We start from the raw sequence: 23,626 nt of genomic DNA on the forward strand, positions 1-23,626 counted from the left end.
ATCGAAGTACTGCATGGAAGTATGAATAATACGCCTGAATAACTGTTGACTTGCTTGCACTTTTATTTAACGCACGCAGAGGATAACAAGCTTTTGAAAGTTTTTACTCAAGTTTGTAGAATCAAATTTCATCATTAGCAAAGTTTTTACCAAATTGACAACTGACTTGGCTCGAAAATATTGCGCAGCTCCAATCTCATATCAAACGAGGTAGCTTCTTCTTCGGCATACCACAGATAAATATCCACAATTCTCGGTTTGGCTTGTAACTTAAATTTGTTATTACATTTTTCCCTGTTTTCCTAATCGTACATTCTCAGCCCATCATTCACTTCATATATTTCAGAATATTTCATTTGAATAAGATCCAGCTGATCCGCATCATTTAACAGTACCTCACTTCAAAATTCTAAATTAGTAGAACTAGTTTGTTTTCACGGGCCGGATCACTGGCGATTGCGATGGATGAGGCTTGCGTATGCACGGAAACGTGACGTAAGTCGACCGCGCTAGAGATACCGGTATCGAAAATGTCATATCTTCGCAAAGAATATACGACTGTTTTGTTTTGAATGTTTGTTGTCACCGCGCTATGTGACTTGTGTGTCGTACTGTAGGGCATGGCACGAATCGCAAAGAGAAGGTGACATTCGAAAAAGAGGACAACTTTCTCTTTTTAGCTCAAAATGGATTAACTTGGTAATTTGTCTTTTGACTGTGGTGCGTATTATTTTGTGTCCAAACGCATGTCGTTGTCAAATTGTTATCAAGTACCACTTACAAATTATTGCCAACATAAGTATTCTTTTTCACATTAAAAGCTGTTGTTTCGACATAATTGACCATTTATTATTTACGCTACCATTGTCACAATTTGTTATCTTGTTAATTTTTCCTTTTAAATATGGAGGTGTCTGCGATTTTAAAATAAAGTGTGAAATTACAGACGACTATCATGTGGAATACAGAACTTTTATGGGATGTGCTATTTCATCAAACCGTTTTGGAATCATTGTCGAATGAAAACAAGTGATTATGAATAAAATGCTTGCTAGTGTTTGAGATAAGTATTGGGTTATTCTAGGATCGTATTTTTACAGTAACAATTACTCATCATGTTAGTGGAGAAACTTCCGGTCTTAGCCGAATTTTGTGACATTGTTGAATATACTATTCTGGCTTTTCTCTCTGTTCAGGTGTCAACTTAAGTTCGTACAAGAGACACTTAAAAATATTGTGTAGTAGTTCAAGAATTGTTGCATAAGTTGAGTATTGCAGATAATCCCACAGGCAGGTTAATTCATAGAGGCAGAAGTAACTTTGCGTTTGCCATAAAGACGTTTGACGTAACACACACTGTTAATACCATACATAAATACCTTCTCATATGATATGTAAGTTCTTGTTGTAGACTTCTGAGGTGGTGAGGCTATTTACAATGGTGGTTTATTTTTTAAAATAATGTTCGAATGTCTGTTTACTTCGTAAAAAGGCTTCAGCTCACATGAAATGTAACGAGACGCTAAATGTAGAGAAATATGAAAGTCAATAAATTTCGGAGTATTTATTTGGGGGGGGGGGGGGGGAATGACAGTTGTATGAGGAGTGAACTCAGGCAGGCAGGGTTCGGTATCATTTTTGGCTTGAGTCTCATTGGTAGGGTTGGTGGTGAAAAAGCATTCCCACTATCGGGAACGGGAGAAGGAGAGAACGTCAATAACAAGTCCTGCTTGACTGACTTTGGGAATGAGGCAAAAGGCAAGGTCTTTGGAAAGGCTGCTACTTTTGTGGGACTAAGACGTTTGAAGGAAATGCTTTTTGACTATGTTTTGAGTCTGTTTAGGTTCTGGATTGTGTATTATGATGGAAGAAAGTTTCTGATGGCATGGTAAATGTACTAGGCATAAAAGACATAGTTTGTCGGCATGTGAGGGTATGCACAGGAGTTTTGGAGGCTGTTGTGGTGGACTGTGGTAGGTCAAGGTGGGAGTAGGAGGTGTACAGGTTGGAGAGTTTTGGGAGGTGCTGTTGTGCATGCTGCTCTAGTTCCTGGAGGGCCAGAGTTTTGGAGTGAGAGATGGGATGCAAGAAATTGGGATTGCAGAACGGGGGAATTTTATGGATGCAGATGAGGTATGGCAAGAAGGTTTGGGCCTGCTTTACATGGTTTTGCAGACTGTGTTGCTAAACATGCTGCCCAATACGATGTGTTCACAACCTGCGTCATTGGATCATTCCTACCAACACCAGCTTTTCTGGATTGTGTGGGTGGGAACTCTCCCTGCTACGTCCTATGTTCCTGTTACACTTAGGCCTTAACCTTTGCTGGTACCTATACTCCACCCATGTATCCCCTTCCCTGCTTCTTTCGATTCCCACTTCTCCCCCCCCCCCCCCCCACCCCTCCCCTATAAGCATCACTACATATCCCCCATCTTCATCCTGCTATTCCTACTTCTTCCCACCCTATGCCTCCCCCTTATGTCCTTATGCACACCAGATTGCTGCTGCTTTTGGGTGCAGTTGTACTCTACAGTCTGGCTACAGCATCTGGAGACAGTAGACGTGTTAGTGTATTCTCTATTTCAGAAGAAGGCCTTTTGGCTGAAAGCTTAAATTTGGAGAAGTAATTTTGTTGTGTCTATGTACAATTCCTCGTTCTATCTGTATGGTTCGTGGCACTCTATTCTTTTTATAATATTGTTGTTATACCATCCTTGACTTTTCTTTTGGACTTCATATGTTAGATAGATGATGTCTGGTCCTTTTGTTGGTTTGTACATTAGTTGGATGTCTCGGTCGCGTGTTTTGTTTACCATACATCAATTTAGTTCTTTCTTGACATGGCGTAAATTGTGTTGTTTACTGGACTTGTATAGGTAGCCTATAGTCGAGATTGCAGTTAGTTGAGGGTAACAGTGTTTTGAATTGTGTTGTACACTACATCTGTATAGTTTTTCCCTTTTTTATGAGTTTGCAATGTTTTATGAACTGTAGAGCAGTTTGGTTTCTAGGTTAGGTTGGAAGGTGATAGTTTGGGTATTGACAAAGGTAATGAATATGTCACACTAGAAAGCTATTTTTTTAAAATGAACTTGTAGGTGACAGATTGCTCTGTAGTATAGTTTGAGGCCTAAATTAGTTTGCAAGGTGATAGTGAGGTTGTGAGTGGGCAAAGCTAACTTTCACAACAGTCTTTTATATTAATTGTGCATTCCGTAGTTACATTTGTGTCTGTGATAAAACTGCTGTTTTCCCACTATGGTATGGGATTGTATTTTCGAGCTTTTTACTTGCTCAAAGCTATTAATAACAAGAATATCCCCATCCAAAATACCTCTATTTCCATTATTTCCATGGAGGTGTCATTACCTTTGTGACTTCTTTTTATTTTTTAAAATATTTTTATGTTTTTGGTAACATAATGCATTGTTTCTTGAATCTCATATCTCCACCATGTTAAAGATGTAATTGTTCTATTGGAGCAGTGTCACCTTGCTAACTGATCCTCATAGATGGTCTTCTCAGTACATTGAACTGTTGTTCAGTAGCTGGTATGTTGCTGATGACTTGTATCCTACTCTCCCCCCCCCCCCTCCCCCCCCCCCCCCCCCCTGCGGGTCCAGGGGCTAGAATAGGCTTGAGGTATTTCCTGTCTGTCATAAGAAGCGCCTGAAAGGAGTCTCACACATTTCGGCCTTAATGTGATGGTTCCCTGTTGGGGTTGACCTCCATTTTTCAAAATTTTCCTGAAGAGCGAGCCAATTGGGGAAGGGTGCCTTACATGGTGCATCATGTCCATCAAGCGCTGAGACCTTTCGCATCCTTTGTTGACGTGGATCTGCAGTTCCGCTCATCCTCCTGCTGTTGGGCAAGGTCAAACACCTGGGTGCGATTTCCTGCATCCAATGTGCAGTATCGCTTTCTGCACTGACAATGATAATGGACTTCTTAGCTTGTTTGCATCTTATATCCAGCACGGTAGCCAGTCCATTGTGGTGGGGCCGCCATGTACCCTGTTGGTTGTAGCCCCCTGACCACACAGGGATCGCTCTGCTGATGATAGCGCTGTTAATTCCCCACGTATGCCAAGGAACAGATGCCTGTCCCCCTAGGGCATTGGGACTCCCAGCAATGGCCATCCTGCCAGGTGGCCTCTGCTGCGGCTGGGTGGCATCCATGGGGACGGCCCCTGGTCAGATTGGGTGGCATGAGGGCGGATGACACTTGATGAAGCGTAGTACGTCATCTCTTGCTGGTGGTCAAACACCAGCGGACTATAAGTGGTCATGGGCTCAATTCAGTGCAAATAAGTATGACCACAAATCGTTCTCCTCCCTGGACACACCATGGAGGAACGCCAGGCTAAGAATGGCAGTGCATCTTAATTCGCCCCGGTACCATGTATGTTCGAGAGCTGATGGGGAACTTTCATGACGATGAAGCCTCAGTTTTTTGTGGTGCATTTTGAGGACAAGTTTGGAGAGGTGGAGGGATTGTCCAAAATGTGATATGGGTCAATCTTGATCAAAACAGCATTCTGTGCCGTCACGGGCACTACTCGCCTGTGACAAGCTGGGGGATGTTTCTGTTTCTAGCATGTGCCACAAGAGCTTAAATATGGTTCAGGGTATCATATTTCACAGAAACCTTCTTTTGTAGTCTGACGATGAGCTGCACGCCAATTTAGAGTGGCGATGTGTTCATTTCGTCCAGTGTGTCCACTAGGGGTTAATCAGCTTGCTACCAGTGCCTTCATCTTGGCCTTCGAGGGTGACACATTACTCAAGAAGGTCAAGTTGATGGTCTGCCGCTGTGATGTGAAGCCATATATCCATCCCCTGATGCGGTGCTTTAAGTGCTGGAAGTTTGGCCATATATCTTTTCGCCATACTTCCAGCGTCACCTGTCGGGATTGTGGACATCCTTCACATCCCAATACTCCATGTGCCCCACCTCCCATCTGTGTCAGCTGCAGAGAGCACCGTTCGCCTTGCTCACCAGACTGCAGGATTCTTCAGGAAGAAAGGAAAATAATGGAATACAAGACCCTGAACTGACTGACCTACACTGAGGCTAAGAGAAAATATGAGAGGCTATATCCTCTGCGTATGATGTCAATCTACGCCGCGGCTGCAACAACGGTTTTACCATCTTTTGTTCAGCCGTGTACAGTTGGCTCCCAGACCAGAAGACTCCACCTGCTCCCATGATTGTGGGGGCCACTTCCTTCCCTGTTGCTCCTGCACCACTTACTTCGGGAGCAACCCCCCCCCCCCCCCCCCCTCCATCGGGGATGTCAGACACCATTTCTCAGCCAGAGAAGTGTACATCTTTATCAGCTCCTCTCACTAGGAAGGGGTCTCATGGGTCACTCATAAATATGAAGCTTCATAAAGCGGTGTGTATCAGATTCCTTGCGGAAATCGTGAGAAGTCGTACATAGGTCAGACGACACGCACCGTTCATAAGAGACACACGCACCGTTCATAAGAGACGTTTGGTGGAGCATCAAAAATACACACGCTTATTACAGCCAGACAAGTCGGCTGTGGCTGAACATTGTATTGATACAAGTCATTCCATGTAATACAGTGATGTGAAGATTTTTGAACATCCACCTCTTCTTTTTGGGAATCTGTCTTCAAGGAAGCTATAGAGATTAGATTAGCTAATAATTTAATAAATAGAGATAATGGTTTTAATTTGGACAAAGCATGGAGTCTGGCTCTTGGGGTAATTAAACTGAAGTCGTCTTGGTGTCACTGGCTCCAATCGTACATCGACAAGCGAATCGAATGTCTGTATTCCTTTGCCATGGGCGGCGCATGTGTAAGCATATTTCTTTGCTGCCGATCAGCATCTGTGACCCGCATGCGCAGTACCGCCGTGGTGGAGCATATAAGGCCACGCTTGGCATCTTTTCATCAGTCTTGTGGCTCACTCGGAGGATGACCGGACGATACACGGCCGAAATATCAGTGGAGGAAATTTTATTTGCGCAGCTGCATGCCTGAAATTTAATGGACTATTCATTAAGTCGCATGAAGTTGAAAATGCACACAAGATAACATTGTTTGGTGGAGTTGCTGGAAGTTTCAAAACAACTTTGTTATTGTGGCTCCAGTTAGAGAATGTAAAAGCTGTCGCTACATGGAGAGGAACCTGAACACTAGCAGTACATCATTTCCACAGTCTGTGTTTTCAGGAGCCGAATGGATTTCAAAACAGTAGGAAGTCAGCTGCAGATCAAACACACGTCAACATTTTCTGGAGTCACTGGCGGCGAGCCTACGAAATGGTTGAAATATTGTGATTGAGTTACAAAATACTACAGGTGAGATGACAGGAAGTGTTTGGCAAATGTGTACTTTTACATGAACGACACAGCCCATTCATGGTTTGAGAACAACAACGAGAAACTCAGTAGCTGGAATAAATCTGAGTCTCAGCTGAAGAAAATGTTTGGCGACGATCCGTAGCTAGGTAGCTGCAACAGGTAGATGATGTGCTTTGTTGGTGCTGCACATTTTTGCAATTTTGACTGAGATAAACTCAAGCTGCAGTGTTCTTTTTCAGCATGCCAGTGTAGACATAGGCACAGAAACAGCTAAGTAAAATATCTGTGCAATTTGCACATTTATGTGTATTTAAATGCCAACTTTGGAATGTTCCGTTGTGTGAGACCATGTGTGCCAGATTCACCTTCTCATTTGAAATTCTAGGTACACACATTTTACTGTTTGCGTTTGTTGTTGTTGTGGTCTTCAGTCCTGAGACTGGTTTGATGCAGCTCTCCATGCTACTCTATCCTGTGCAAGCTTCTTCATCTCCCAGTACCTACTGCAACCTACATCCTTCTGAATCTGCTTAGTGTATTCATCTCTTGGTCTCCCTCTACGATTTTTACCCTCCGCGCTGCCCTCCAATACTAAACTGGTGATCCCTTGATGCCTCAGAACATGTCCTACCAACCGATCCCTTCTTGTGGTCAAGTTGTGCCACAAACTTCTCTTCTCCCCAATCCTATTCAATACTTCCTCATTAGTTATGTGATATACCCAAATAATCTTCAGCATTCTTCTGTAGCACCACATTTCAAAAGCTTCTATTCTCTTCTTGCCCAAACTATTTATCGTCCATGTTTCACTTCCATACATGGCTACACTCCATACAAATACTTTCAGAAATGACTTCCTGACACTTAAATCTATACTCGATGTTAACAAATTTCTCTTCTTCAGAAACGCTTTCCTTGCCATTGCCAGTCTACATTTTATATCCTATCTACTTCGACCATCATCAGTTATTTTGCTCCCCAAATAGCAAAACTCCTTTACTACTTTAAGTGTCTCATTTCCTAATCTAATTCCCTCAGCATCACCCGACTTAATCCGACTACATTCCATTATCCTCGTTTTGCTTTTGTTGATGTTCATCTTATATCCTCCTTTCAAGACACTGTCCATTCCGTTCAACTGATCTTCCAAGTCCTTTGCTGTCTCTGACAGAATTACAATGTCATTGGCAAATCTTAAAGTTTTTATTTCTTCTCCATGGATTTTAATACCTACTCCGAACTTTTCTTTTGTTTCCTTTACTGCTTGCTCAATATACAGATTGAATAACATCGGGGAGAGGCTATAACCCTGTCTTACTCCCTTCCCAACCACTGCTTCCCTTTCATGTCCCTCGACTCTTATAACTGCCATCTGGTTTCTGTACAAATTGTAAATAGACTTTTGCTCCCTGTATTTTACCCCTGCCACCTTCAGAATTTGAAAGAGAGTATTCCAGTCAACATTGTCAAAAGCTTTCTCTAAGTCTACAAATGCTATAAACGTAGATTTGCCTTTCCTTATTCTTTCTTCTAAGATAAGTCGTAAGGTCAGTATTGCCTCACGCGTTCCAGTATTTCTACGGAATCCAAACTGATCTTCCCCGAGGTCGGCTTCTACTAGTTTTTCCATTCGTCTGTAAAGAATTCGTGTTAGTATTTTGCGGCTGTGGCTTATTAAACTGATTGTTCGGTAATTTTCACATCTGTCAACACCTGCTTTCTTTGGGATTGGAATTATTATATTCTTCTTGAAGTCTGAGGGTATTTCGCCTGTCTCATACATCTTGCTCACCAGATGGTAGAGTTTTGTCAGGACTGGCTCTCCCAAGTCTGTCAGTAGTTCTAATGGAATGTGTCTACTCCTGGGGCCTTGTTTCGACTCAGGTCTCTCAGTGCTCTGTCAAACTCTTCACACAGTATCATATCTCCCATTTCATCTTGATCTACAACCTCTTCCATTTCCATAATGTTGTCCTCAAGTACATCGCCCTTGTACAGACCCTCTATATACTCCTTCCACCTTTCTGCTTTCCCTTCCTTGCTTGGAACTGGGTTTCCATCTGAGCTCTTGATATTCATACAAGTGGTTCTCTTTTCTCCAAAGGTCTCTTTAATTTTCCTGTAGGCAGTATCTATCTTACCCCTAGTGACATAAGCCTCTACATCGTTACATTTGTCCTCTAGCCATCCCTGCTTAGCCATTTTGCACTGCCTGTCGATCTCATTTTTGAGACATTTGTATTCCTTTTCACCTGCTTCATTTACTGCATTTTTATATTTTCTCCTTTCATCAATTAAATTCAATATTTCTTCTGTTACCCAAGGAGTTCTACTGCCCTCGTCTTTTTACCTAGTTGAGCCTCAGCTGCCTTCACTACTTCATCCCTCAAAGCTACCCATTCTTCTTCTACTGTATTTCTTTCCCTCATTCCTGTCAATTGTTCCCTTATGCTCTCCCTGAAACTCTGTACAGCCTCTGGTTCTTTCAGTTTATCCAGGTCCCATCTCTTTAAATTCCCACCTTTTTGCAGTTTCTTCAGTTTTAATCTACAGGTCATAACCAATAGATTGTGGTCAGAGTCCACATCTGCCCCTGGAAATGTCTTACAATTTAAAACCTGGTTCCTAAATCTCTGTCTTACCATTATATAATCTATCTGATACCTTTTAGTATCTCCAGGGTTCTTCCATGTATACAGCCTTCTTTCATGATTCTTAAACCAAGTGTTAGCTATGATTAAGTTGTGCTCTGCGCAAAATTCTACCAGGCGGCTTCCTCTTTCATTTCTTAGCCCCAATCCATATTCACCTACTACGTTTCCTTCTCTCCCTTTTCCTACACTCGAATTCCAGTCACCCATGACTATTAAATTTTCGCCACCCTTCACTATCTGAATAATTTCTTTTATTTCATCATACATTTCTTCAATTTCTTCGTCATCTGCAGAGCTAGTTGGCATATAAACTTGTACTACTGTAGTAGGTGTGGGCTTCGTATCTATCTTGGCCACAATAATGCGTTCACTATGCTGTTTGTAGTAGCTTACCCGCATTCCTATTTTCCTATTCATTATTAAACCTACTCCTGCATTACCCCTATTTGATTTTGTGTTTATAACCCTATAGTCACCTGACCAGATGTCTAGTTCGTCCTGCCACCGAACTTCAGTAATTCCCACTATATCTAACTTTAACCTATCCATTTCCCTTTTTAAATTTTCTAACCTATCTGCTCGATTAAGTGATCTGACATTCCACGCTCCGATCCGTAGAACGCCAGTTTTCTTTCTCCTGATAACGACATCCTCTTGAGTAGTCCCCGCCCGGAGATCCGAATGGGGGACTATTTTACCTGCGGAATATTTTACCCAAGAGGACGCCATCATCATTTAATCATACAGTAAAGCTGCATGCCCTCGGGAAAAATTACGGCCGTAGTTTCCCCTTGCTTTCAGCCGTTCGCAGTACCAGCACAGCAAGGCCGTTTTGGTTATTGTTACAAGGCCAGATCAGTCAATCATCCAGACTGTTGCCCTTGCAACTACTGAAAAGGCTGCTGCCCGTCTTCAGGAACCACACGTTTGTCTGGCCTCTCAACAGATACCCCTCCGTTGTGGTTGCACCTACGGTACGGCTATCTGTATCGCTGAGGCACGCAAGCCTCCCCACCAACGGCAAGGTCCATGGTTCATGGGGGGAGGACTGTTTGCGTAGCTTCTGCATAATCTTTCATTGGTTACTTCAGTACTCGTTTGTATGTTTGCGTAGCTTCTGCATAATCTTTCATTGGTTACTTCAGTACTCATTTGTATTGTGATAAATTGTGAAATTTCAAACATTGGCGAGTACCATGATAAACTTGTACTGTTTTGCCAGTTGTAGGCTTAAACTTATTTGTGCTCTTTTAAAATTTTTGAGGACAGTAGGCCTGTTCTCATTTAAAACAATCATTCTGCAATTTCATTTCACAGTTAGTTGAGAAATAGGTTATTTTTGAGAATTTTCAGATGCTTACGAAACAATGTTTTTGAAAATTTTTGTAATTTTTGTAAATACAAGAGTAGTATGTAACTTATTTCATAGCAAATCGGCATTTGTGTCTCATGGTTACTGCCTAAGAATAGATCACCCCAAATTTCAGTGGATATTAGTGCAGATAAACATAAATTTTGTTAAAATATTGCTTACATTTATCATAAATTAAGCATGTATTGAAGTTTGTTAGTGACAAAAATTAACCTCAAAAAGTTTTAGGAAACCAGTAATTTTTATGACAGGTTTTTCTTTTGTGTTAATAGAAGTCTTATTTTGTTTATTTGCTTCAATTCTTATAGGGAATTAGTAATTTTGTTGCTCAGCGGATTGAAAGGTAATCAGCAGGCTTAGTTTAAAGTTACCTGCATTTGTTCACTGCCCTGTAAAATGCAACCCCACTGTGAATGCTGTTTTCAAACTTAGGACGAGTTAGGTGACATTTGTAAGCAGCAGGAAATCTCTCCTGACTGCTGTCAGATGATTAGCAGCTGCTGCAAATTGGTGTGCAGAAAGCGCTCCCAAGAGTCATTTAGGCCTACCTGTGGTACTGGTGCCAAAGGTACCTCAAGTACTATTCTCTCCTGTAGATCCTGGTTCCTTTGCAGAAAGTACAGGATCTATCATTACTCATCCACCTGACTGCGAGTGGCATTTCAGTGTTAGAGCTAGACATCTTGTGCAGGGTGGATGGGGAACAGGGAGGACTCAGGCAGTTACAATGATCCCCCTGACCAACAAGTTCAAGGTGCTGTCTTTCACAGAAACTGAAACTGAACCAGTGGGGCTCAATTCACCTGTTTTGGCTGAGCCTGTATTGTCCAGTGGCAAGGGGAGGCAAAACACAAAACGGCAGGGATCTATTAATCATTGGCAGTTCAAACGTACAGTGAATGATGGTACCCTGTAGGGAAATGGCAGCAAGGGACAGGAAAGGACACCAGGTGCACTCTTGTGCATGGTCTCCTTCGAAATACTATTCTCCACAATTTATACACTAATCCAAGTGATATTTTCATTGCCAGAATCAGTCTTGGTATTTCCCTTGATGGGTTGCGCAAAGTGCCGTCTGAGAATTTTCTTTTATCTTATCTGTCATTGCAAATCCTTTCGACGGGGTTTTCATCTTTGGAAATTTAAAAAAGTCTACAGGGGACATGTCTGGAGAGTACACAGGATGAGGCAGCACAGTGATTTTATTTTTTGTGCAATAGTCATACACTATCAGGGATGAAGTGCAGGTGCATTATCGTGATGCAAGAGCCTTGAATTGTGTTGCCACTTTTCAGGCTATTTCCTTCTCACATTTTCTCACAGACATCGCAAAATGTCCTGATAGTAACCATTGATTAACAGTTTGTTCCTGTGGCACGAATTCATGTGATGAACTAATCCTTTAAAGTCAGAGAAAACTATTGGCATGGATTTGACATTTGACCTGCCTTACGAGCTTTATTCGGCCTTGGAGAACCGTTCCCGTTGTGAAGACTGAACCTTGGTCTCAACATCATAAACATAGACCCATATCTCATCACCAGTTACGATTCTCTTAAGGAACATCTCATTCTCATTTGTGTGATCCAAAAGATATTCACAGATTGTGAGGCGAAGGTCATTTTAATCTAGACTCATGAGCCGTGTAATGAACTTGGTGGCAATATGATGCATTCCAAGATGCTCTGGCATAATTTCTTGACATGATCCAACTGAAATGTTACGTTCTTCTGCTATCTCTCAATCTGTCTTTGATTGGCACGCACAGTTTCTTTGATTTCCTGACATGAGTGTTGTCGGCAGATGTCGAAGGGTGTCCTGAATGACGGTCATCTTTAATTTCTGTGTGGCCGTTTTTAAACTGTGAGAACCAGTCGTAACACTGCTTACAACTTAACTATTCATCACCCTAGGGTTCCTGCATCATTTGGTGTGCCTCTGTAAAAGGTTTCTAGAGTTTTATGCAAAATTTAATGCAGATGCATTGCTGCTCTAACTCTCTCCACCTCGAAATTTGCAAACTGTCTGACATGTTGTACTCAGTACAGCACAGAACAATAACTAACAAATATACAACAAAGAAACTTCCAGCAGTTACACATCAAAAACAACCTTGTGCAGGGATGCCAACCGCATTTTGATTCAACACACCATTGGTGCAAAATTACGAACGTTCCAGAATTTGTTGAACAAACTTTGTATGCCTGGGGCCTCATTTAAACATGTTGAAGAGGCTACTCTAACACACATTAAGGGAAAAGTGTGCAACCAACTGCAGATTGTGGCACACGTTGGATCAAATGATGCCTGTCATCTGGGCTCTGAGGCCCTACTTGCATCATTCAATTGACTGGCAGAGAAAGTTGAGAAGTCCAACCTTGTGGGTGGAGTTTTAACGAAGCTCACAATTTCCAACTTGTTCCCTGAATTGATCATGGCCCCTTGCATCTGAGTTGAGTGAAAGGACTGAACCAGAGACGTAGAAGGTTCTGTGATAAGTTAGGCTGCGACTTTCTGAAATGGCGCCATAGAGTTGAGAACTGTAGGGTCCCCTTAAATGGGTCAGGTGTGCATTACACATCAGAGGCATTACTCGGGCAGCCGACTGTGTGTGGCATGCACACAAGGGCTTTTTGGATTAGGTTACCATCCATCCAGTCCAGATAATGATAGCTGATGAATTCTAGGAGATATGCCTCCCACTTGTGAGAGTCCCCCCAGGAGGCTCACCACTCTTTAGCGGCCTCCTGCTTGGATACCATGAGGCCCCAGCCTTTGCAGTAATTTTTTCCCTTGCGTGCTGCATGTCCATCCTCTTGCTATTCTTTTCCCCCTCCCTTGGGGAACATGTCTAGGGTGTTATTGGGATTGTTCTGCATTGTCTGTAGCTGATGTAAGAACAGTCTCACCATTGTTTTTTTGCTCCATTTTCCTTTCTTTGTTCCCTTCTCCTCTCACTCCTGCACTTAGGCATTTGAGGTTCCTCTTTTTCTTCTTGTGTGCACCTGAAGGCCGGCCCATGTGTCTGACATGTAACAGGTGACTGGGTAATGCGTAATTCCCAGCCCCGGGTCGACATGTACGGTTCGCACGTACCCCTGGTACAGGCCAGGCCCAGGGAGGGGTGATTGCCTAAGCTGCAACCTTCCCAAATTGCTGATTGGTCCCTCTGTCAGGTGTTCAGGAGGTGTGCACAATCACCTAAGATGGGTGCACCTCCTTGTGAACGGGTCCCCGAGATGGAAGGAGCACGCCATCGGATACGTTGGCAGTCATGGGGGATTTTCTCACAATGAGTCAATCGTCTTCACAATCAACATCTATGAAACATAAATGTAATCAGACTAATGATTCAAAGACCCTTCCTGTTGCACCACGGTTCCTCGTGGTCTCAAGTCAGTCCTTCGCCACGGTAAATCCATTTATTATTCAGAAAGGTGTTGATGCAGTTGCCGGCCCTGTGAACTCCTGCTCTCATTTATGGAATGGCACTTTGCTTTTGGAGACTACTTCTGATTCTCAAGCACAACTGCTTGCCGCCTCTCTTCTCCACTGTTACTCTGTTCATGTCGAGGCCCATAGAACTTTGAATTATTCCTCTGGTGTCATTTACACTAGGCTGCTCGACGATCTAACCGAGGTCAAAATCCAATCTTTCCTCTCTGATAAGCGTGTCATTGTCATCCATCATGTAATGAAAAAGTTAGATTCCTCCTGAGTGCCCACCCGCACTCTTTCTCTCACCTTTGATAGAATGGTGCTTCCGTCCAGGCTATGGAATTATCACAGTCTGGTCGTACATTCCGAACCCACTGCCCTACTATCAGTGTCATCGTTTCAACGACACTAGAACGTCTTGCCGACACCCAGCCAAATGTGTAACGTGTGTTAGGGATGCACACAAGGGTGATTGTCTGCCTCCTCCTTCCCGCTGTATCAACTGCAGTAGCGACGATGCCGCATCTTCTTGGGATTGTCCCGTATATATCTTGATGAGTGGGCTGTCCAAGAGATCCGGGTAAAGGAAAAAGTGCCTTACCCAGTCGCTCGCAAGTTATTGGCTAGTCAAAAGCCGTGAGTTCTCCCATCTGGCACTTAAAGAAAGTTCTGTTCTTGTTACCTTTTGCTCCATGAAGGACATGGCCATGTAGTTATGCGACCTCCGATTCAGCTCTGAGGTTGTGCTGACCTTGACCTTCCCCCTGAGGAGGGCATTTCATCTCGTGGGGGTGTCATGTTGCTCATACGCGATGACATTCATAGTCAACCCATTTCCCTGACTGCCCATCTTCAAGCCTTTTCCTTCCCCACCTGACTTTTTCCTCTGTACCATTTATGTCCCTCCGTCATTCGATGTCAATAGGACAGACTTCCTTCAACTTATTGGGCAGCTACCTCCCCCATTCTTGCTACTTGGTAACTTTAATGCGTATCATCCCCTTTGGGGTTCTCCCAGGATCTGTCAAGAAAGGTGCCCTCATGGCTGACCTTCTTAACGAACTTAACCTCTTCTGCCTTAACACTGGCACACCCACTTTCCTTTCCGATTCCTCACACACTTATTCCCAAGTCAAAGGGCATGAAAGTGAAGTATTGGTTGAGAAGGGAGTGAGACAGGGCTGTAGCCTGTTCCTGGTGAGGAACAGGAGAGTTGAGAGGAGTAATTAAAGCTCTGGGGGTAGAAATAATAACTTGAGGTTTGCTGATGACTCTGTGATTCTGTCAGAGACAGCAAATGACTTGGAAGAGCAGTTGAGCAGGATGGACAGTGTCTTGAAAAGATGATGTAAGATCAACATTAACAAATGTAAAACAAGAATAGTGGAATGTAGTCGAATTAAATCAAGACATGCTGACAGAAGTAGAATAGGAAACAAGTGACACAAAGTAGTAGATGAGTTTTGGTACTTGGGAAGTAAAATAACTGATGATGGCTGAAGTACGGAGGATATAAAATGTAGACTACTAATGGCAATAAAGAGTTTCCAAAGAAGAGTAATTTGCTAACATCAAATGTATATTTTAGTGTTAGGGAGTCTTTTCTGAATATATTTATCTGTATGGAAGTGAAATGTGGACGATAAACTGTTCAGATAAGATGAGAATAGAAGGTGCTGAGATGTGGTGCTGCAGAAGGATGCTGAAGATAAGATGGATAGATCACGTAATGAATGAGGAGCCACTGAATAGAACTGGGAAGAAAAGAACTTTGTGGCACAATTTAAGAAGTATAAGGGATCGGTTGATAGGGCACAGTCATCTACATCGATACTCTGCAAATCATAGTTAGTGCTGACCAGAGGGTTCATTGAACCACCTTCACAATAATTCTCTATTATTCTCATCTCGAACAGTGTGTGGAAAAAATGAACACCTGTATCTTTCTGTGTGAGCTCCAATTTCTCTTACTTTAGTATGAATGTGGTTTCTCCTTATGTATGTCGATGTCAACAAAATGTTTTCACATTCGGAGGAGAAAGTTGGTGATTGAAATTTTGTGAGAAGATTCCTCCACAATGAAAAACACCTTTGTTTTAATGGTGTCCACCCCAAAGCCTGTATCACGTTCATGACACTCATTCTCCTATTTTGGGATAATACGAAATGTGCTGCAGCTCTTTGAACTTTCTCGATGTACCCTGTTAATCCTATCTGATACGGATCCCAGATAACACAGCAGTACTCCAAAAGAGGATGGACAGGTGTAGTGCAGGCAGTCTCTTTGGTAGATCTGTTACATCTTCTAAGTATTCTGCCAGTAAAATGCAGTCTTTGGTTGCCTTCCCCACAACTTTTTCTGTGTGTTCTTTCCAATTTAAGTTGCTTGTAATTGTAATTTCCAGGTATTTAGTTGAATTTATGGCCTTTAGATTTGACTGATTTATCGTGTAACCGGAGTTGCGGATTCCTTTTAGTACTCAAGTGGATGACCTCACACTTTCCATTATTTAGTGTCAGTTGCCAATTTTTTTCACACCGTACAGATATCTTTTCTTAATTATTTTGCTATTTGTTTTGATCTTCTGGTGACTTTACTAGATGATAAACGACAGCATTGGCTGCAAACAATTTAAGACGGCTGCTCAGATTGTCTCCTAAATCATTTATACAGATAAGAAACAGCAGAAGGCCTATAACACTACCTTGGGGAATGCCAGAAATGACTTCTGTTTTACTGAACGACTTTCTGTCAGTTACTACGAACTGTAACCTCTGTGACAGGAAATCACAAATCCAGTCACATAACTGAGACTATATTCCATAAGCATGCAATTTCACGATAAGCCGCTTGTGTGGTACAGTGTCAAAAGCCATCTGGAAATCTAGAAGTGTGGAATCAGTTTGAAATCTCTTGTTAGTAGCACTCAGCACTTTGTATGAATAAAGAGCCAGTTGTGTTTTAGAAGAATGATGTTTTCTAAATCTATGTTGACATTCTGAGACATCAAGGTATCATCAATTTAGTACTGGAGGGAAGTGTGGGGGTAAAAATTGTGGAGGGAGACCAAGAGATGAATAGGGTAAGTAGGTGGAAAGGATGTAGTTTGCAGTAGTTATTAGCAGATAGAGAGTCTTGCACAGGATAGATTAGCATGAAGAGCTGCACCAAACCAATCTCCAGACTGAAGACCACAACAACAACAAATATTACTGCGTGTGCATTCATTATGTAAAAGGTTTTTGCTAGTTTATTATAGAAAATATGTGTATATGTTAATAAAGAAATGAATGATGTGACATATGGCAATAAATTTTGGCTTATGTATATTTGTAAATAATTTCATATTATAGCGGTAGAAACACACAGTTTTTCATGTGCAATAATATACTCAAATTTGTTTTCAGGTATAACTGTTCAAAATGCAAGATATAATGGAAAAAACTGAGTTATTGACTGCATTATGCATTCTTCGTTTACCAAATGAACTGATGGATAAAAATTTGTTAAAAAATCATTTCTCTCAATTTGGCAGTGTTCGCCAAGTAATTCTCAGCACCAAGAATAACAGCTGTGTTATTCATTTTACAAGTCATGTGAGTTTTCTTACATTAGTTATGCATATGTATTTTTTGGCAATAGTGCAGAAATTACAATGTGTGGCTATAGTTGTACTTATATGATGAAGTGGAAGTTGGTCTCTAATTAATCAATAACTTCAGAAATATATATATAAAAGTTGAGTACTAGCCATTTATAGACATACTTCTTACCAAATGACAGCCTGCAGTTTTTGTACCTGCAGTGATCCTGAACTACTGTACTTACGTAAGCATGTGAAGTCATTTTTGCACTTGAGTTCCTGTCTTACTTTTTTTATAAAAAAATAAAACTTAAAATTAAAATAAAATAAAAATAAAAAATGTAATGTCAACCGAGGGCAGGATAAGCTGATAACACCAAATTGACTGTGTGATAAATCAGAAGAATACGCTATGGACTTGAAGCCGTCATTGGTTCTCCAGCTTGAGGAGCATGTACTTTGGCTCTGGCACAAGGTTAATACCCATCATTGAGCTCCTGATATGCTTTCAGGCTCCCACACACACTGTTCTATGCTCTCCTGACCAGTTCTTGATCTAGATATAGCTGCCAGACACCACAGTGCTCAAAAGTATAGTCAGGCAAACTGTATATGCATTTGAACATTGCAACAATTTCCAGAAATAAGTGGCTCATGTTACACACATGCACTGCTGCAGCAACCACACTGTTGAGCCTAGCTAAGGAGACAGTGTGTTGTGGTGACAATTGCTGCGCCACAATTAGGGGCAGGATGGTGGGCCTGTATGCTAGCCATCTGCAGAGAACCTCACATACTTTCAGTTGATGAGGGGTAAATGTCAAGGAATTGTTAAGAAATTTCATGCCAGCTGGTCTGGAGGTTCCTGCGTGACCATCATGTACTTTGATGAAATTTTGTGTGAATGTTTGCACTTGTTCCCAATAAAAGTGTTAAAATTTAACAATCACCAGTTCAGTATTTGTGGAGATATAGTCATTTATTTGACCCAAAACATTGCTCCCAACAGTGTACTCTTGATGTAATATCTTCAGCAGTATTTTTATGAAAGAAACAAACCTAGGCTTTTTGTGCTCTCTTAAGTGAAATAGTGAAAGAAAATTGTATGAACAATTTTCAAATGGATGATTTCAGGCAAATTCAACAAAAAAAGGGTGCTGTTAAGTTTACTTTTTATACAGTGGTCATTTCAAAAGTCCTGCATGTTGTGCATGCACCACTGTTGTGATGGTGAGATCACATTCTTGTCAGGTGCAAGCAAGACGTTAGGTGTGACGGTTGTATATGTGTTTGCTGGTTCATGTGGCTGTATCATGAGTAATTAAGTTTTAAAATGGAAGCAGAAGCAGTGTCAGGTCAGATTACACACAATGACCAGCATTCCTACATCAAAATCGAATCCGTACCTGGAAAGAACCCATTGAAAATTTACAACACTTTGAAAGAGGTGTGTGGGAATAGTGTAGTGGAACGCAGAACAGTATCGCGGCAGTCTGATCACTTCCGTGAAGACTGAGCAAGTGCTGAGGCCACCTCAAGAAGTGGAATGCCATCAGCTGCAACAGATACAGCTGTCGGGTTATTGTTAATGACATTTTGAGAGAGTATTATGAAAATAATGTGAGGAAGTTGCATATTATGCCAGAATGTCTGTCACTTCAGTTTACGAAATTATATCTGGAAAGTTAAAGATGAGATAAGTTGATGCCAGATGAGTTCCACATGATCTGAGTGAAGAGCAGGAAGCAGGGCACAGAAGAATCGCAAAAGAATTGCTTCAACGTTGTCAAACAGACATACGAGATTTTGAGCCAGAACTGAAGACTCGGTCATCATAATGGAAAAATTTCAATTCTCCACACCCAAAAAAATTCCGCCAGTAACAATCAAAGGTGAAACTGATGATGATCTTTGTGTATGATGTGAACAGAGTCGTAGCTACTAATAGAGTGCCCCAAGGGACATCTGTAACAGGCGCATACTACAGGCTGTTTCTGCAAAATGTTTTGTACCCAGAAATTTGTTAAAGAAGGCCTGACATGCATGCAGCTTCTGTCCTCATTTTGCACCATAATACAAGGCCTCATATTGTCCTACCAGTGAGAGAAATGCTCAACAAAATTCTCAACCCACCATACAGTCCTGATATGAACCCACCGGACTTTGATTTGATTCCTAAATTGAATGAACAACTCCCTGAAAAACATTTTGATACCACTGATGAAGCTTCATGTGATGTGATCCGAGTAATCAGACAGCTCAACAATGAAGATGTCCTATCTGAAATATACAAGTTGCCAAAATGTTGGGAAACTGCCACAAGCAAAAATGGAGATTATATTGAAGGCCTGTAAAGTTATTTTTGTAAAATAAATTATTTTCTTCCGTTCTATATAACAGTGTGCAAAATTTTTGAAATGACCCTCATCAGAAGTAAGTGAGTGATAAACCTGAAACTTTGCATGTGATGACTGATGAACCCAAAGTCTTCAAGATAAAATTTCATTCTGCTACAGCTTTCCAGTAGTGTACAAGTTGAGAGTGAAGTTGACAATTTTTGTAAGAGCACAAAAAATGGGTATTTTCAGCCCACTTTTCAAAAAAGTGTTATCTGCCAACTCTTTACAACATTTATTTTCATTAGAAAGGCTATGTCATAAACCACCTAAAAAACTAGATTTGGTTTTTCAGTTCGAACATATAAAGTCCAAAAAAATTATAAAAGTTAAGGTTCAGTGAAAATACTTCCTAGTCTGCTGATACTCAAATTAAATCTGACCTTTTTAATTGTGTTTTACAGATGTTTAATGCTCTCTGGGCAAAGTAATATAAAAAATCCTGATGAATAGGAAGTGGGCTCAGGTCAGAAGAACTGTAAAAAGAACAAAAACATGTTTGTCAGTTGTCATGTTTCATTCAGACATATTCCAGCCATACCAGGGAACCGGAGATCATTGTAGCAAAATTGTTGCAGAACAGCTGCAACATACATTCTCTGAACCGCTTGCAAGTTTTACACCATTGTTGCATCTCTGAATTTTGGTGAAGTTCATTGCAGGTTGCCTGGCAATCTTTTGGAAAAGGATTCTTGTTAAAGGGAATTTTGAATGTGTCTTTATTTTGTGATTCTATTGATATGTTTGCTTAATTCCGATCTGAAGTACAGCATATTGTGCATTCACATAATTTGCAGTTTATGTGGTACATAAGAGTACTGATGAAAAATTGTATAAATTTGTGCTATGGTCCATGGTTGTTGAACCGCAGCTGGTTTCTTTTAAAGTGAGAAAACAATCAACCCTGTCACCATGGGGGCGATGCTCTAAGCTTAACAGCAGCAGCCTTGGGTGGGTTTCTTTACTACAGGATCCCAAGGCTGATAAGGTTTTGTTTCCTTAGGGCCTCAAGCCTGAAGTTACATTCCTTTAAGTGTACCAGGTCAAAGCTAGAAGAGGTTTCTTTTAGGATCTGAAGCTTGTGTGTACTCCAAGCTACTTGACTGTCTTTTTCCTTCATTAATTTGCTGTTGATTAATCAGAAGGAAAGCTAACATGCCAGCTAGATGTTTTCACTTATGAAGCTGCAATAACTGTAATAATGTGCTGTTCTGGAATCAGCACTTGTCAGTCCTTGATGTCCAATAAAATGAATTTCCATGGCCATATACATGCATAAAGCTTAAAGTGTTCTTCTGCTAAGTGAAAGTCATACAAAAGCTTCTAATCCACCAGTATTTTTCATAAATGCATGCAGCATATTGCCCTGGCTGGAGATCCAATGTTAATATACTTCCTTCACCTTAGCATACTTCCTTCAACACACATTCTCCCCACCTCCTCCTTCTATCCCCCTCCCACACTGTTTCCATCTCGTTTCCCTCTCCATGTATGCATGTCCGAAGGAACATTGGATCAAAATTCTGAATAACACAGGCACTGCAATATTGTTTTTATCTGCTGACACTAGGCAAGTGACTTTCAAGTACATGTCTCTCCTACATGGTGCTTGGATAGTGTAAAGGTAAGGCGACTACTTGTGATAGTGGGAAATCCGGGTTCAAGTCATGGTCTGGCACAAATTTTCATGTCATTCCATTATGCAGCTAATGGTTGTTCATGTCAGTAATTGCAAATACATTTCATGCTGTTGTATATGTTCTCATGCAGGGGGTGAATTGCCTGATCTATGTGTTGTAGAGGAAGGTAATGTACAGTTGGAAAATAGATGGCTGCAGCTATAAAAATGGAAACTTATATCCTTAAACTATCTACCACTCCTTCCTCTTTCTCAAATGTAAGACGGAGTCTCTGTTATGTTTAAGCATCCTGTAAGGCCTGGCGCTATCCTCCTCAGTTGGACTCGTTTATTTTTGGAACTTACAGTAAGTGAGTTGTTGCATTCTACATTTTAATGGAGTATTTTTTGGTTACTGAGGTGACAGCAGTTCTTGAATTTCAGGGGTATATGAAAATATGTACCTGTTTGATTTTTGGTTGTGTGGGGTGTGTGTGTGTGTGTGTGTGTGTGTGTGGGGGGGGGGGGGGGGGGAGAGAGAGAGAGAGAGAGAGAGAGAGAGAGAGAGAGAGAGAGATATCTCCTCTCAGTTCCTGAACTGGTAACTGGTGAAACAGTCTTAAATTTTGTGGGGTAAACCAAAAATATTTGCTATACAACACCAAGTAATACCATATTGTGTGTGCAGGGAAAGAGATGTGGATGATTGATTTATAATTAGATAGCTTGAGAAAGAAAATGTTTATTGATTTTCTGAAAGTGACTGTCTTAATTGATTATATTTACTGTTGTGTGAACTGCAAAACAATGTAATATGTTAAATGGTGAGTTTCACATAACTTTGTCTTACTTCTATCAAACGAAAAAAAGTGCAAGCTCGTAAGCAATTAATTAATCTCTTTTAAACCTAATAATGACTGTTTACAGGAAAGTGCCAAGAATGCTTATGAAAATGGAAAAATATTTGAAGGTAAGAAGCTCCACGTATTTTGGAGTCACGTTAAATCGCGCAGTACAGCGGTTGGAACTGGTTCACCAGAAGAGAGGATAAAAGAACGCAAAAAATCAAGACTCCCAACTAAATTATCTTCAAATCGGGGTACAAAGACCAGTGAACTTGGCGGGGGAGAGGGATCTTCAGAAATTAGGAGGAAATCATTGAAACCAAAGCCCAAGAAAAAGATGTCACCAGAAGTTGAAGCTGAATTATTAGCTATGAGTGGTATCGATGAAATGAGGTAAGAAAACTCTGTTTCCTGTATCTTGGCAATTCTTAAAAAAGGTTCTTCTAGATTTCATAGTGTGTGAATTCTTTGTCAATTATTGAAATAAATAATGACTAAAATACTTCAAACATGTGGTTTATTTTGCTTTCATAATAAAACCAATGTTATATTTGATTTAAAAATTATTTCCTAATATAAAAATTTGGATTCATAAAGTTTTTTACAGCTACACCCTTGTATAAAATGCTAATTGTATTTTAGCCTCATTACCTGTAGGTATTCCTCTGATAGCCACTATTATCAGGGCAGGGCACTTACAAAATTCACAGTGTCCTTATCATAATACAACTGTTCTCATCTGAAATTTCAGCTTCAGGAGAGTTTTTGTAACTCCAGTAAAAGAGCAAAAACCAGTTTCTTTTTTTATTTGTACATGAACAAAACTTCATTAGGAGTTACTGATGAAGCCTTAGAGAATAACCTTTGGAAATTAAAAACTGGTTCTTCTTCTTTTTAACTAACAATATCTCTCCCTCGATGAACCATGGTCCTTGCCAAGGCGTGGTATCTTGTGTGCCTCTTCAACACAGACACAGCAGCTGCACCAGTGGGGTATCTGTAGGAAGACCAAACAAACATGTGGTTCATGAAAGGACAGCAGCTTTTCCGTATTTGGAGGGTCAACAATATGGATGATTGACTGAATGGGCCTTGGAATATTAGCCAGCCTGATTTTGCAATGTCGGTACTGTGAATGGCTGAAAAAAAATGCCTATTGGGATCTGTTTAAAATCTATTTAAAGACACTTCTGTCTCCACCAATTAAGAGATGTGAGGAAACAAAAAAGAATTATAACATCTACATCTATACTCTGCAAACCACCAGGAGGTGCATGGCAGAGGGTGTGTCCCATTGCACCAGTTATTAGGGTTTCTTCCTGTTCCATTCACGTATGGAGTGCAGGAAGACTGATTGTTTGAATGCATCTGTGCATGCA

The 23,626-nt window shown here is 41.0% G+C and overlaps 1 protein-coding gene across 3 annotated transcripts in view; it reads left to right on the forward strand.

The window, feature by feature from the left end:
• Positions 1 to 561: 561 nt before the first annotated feature.
• LOC126186300 (germinal-center associated nuclear protein) overlaps positions 562 to 23,626 on the forward strand; it is a 304,544-nt gene continuing 281,479 nt past the window's right edge. For all 3 annotated transcript variants that reach the window (XR_007537424.1, XM_049928199.1, XM_049928198.1), the window contains exons 1-3: positions 562 to 720; positions 17,213 to 17,401; positions 22,330 to 22,640. Coding sequence is in view for 2 of the 3 variants with exons in the window: in XM_049928199.1 (XP_049784156.1) it covers positions 17,228 to 17,401; positions 22,330 to 22,640 (485 nt within the window). In the remaining variant the exon portion in view is untranslated. The remainder of the gene's footprint in view (positions 721 to 17,212; positions 17,402 to 22,329; positions 22,641 to 23,626) is intronic.

This window comes from Schistocerca cancellata, chromosome 1 (genome assembly GCF_023864275.1).
Source record: "Schistocerca cancellata isolate TAMUIC-IGC-003103 chromosome 1, iqSchCanc2.1, whole genome shotgun sequence".
Classification (NCBI taxonomy): domain Eukaryota; kingdom Metazoa; phylum Arthropoda; class Insecta; order Orthoptera; family Acrididae; genus Schistocerca; species Schistocerca cancellata.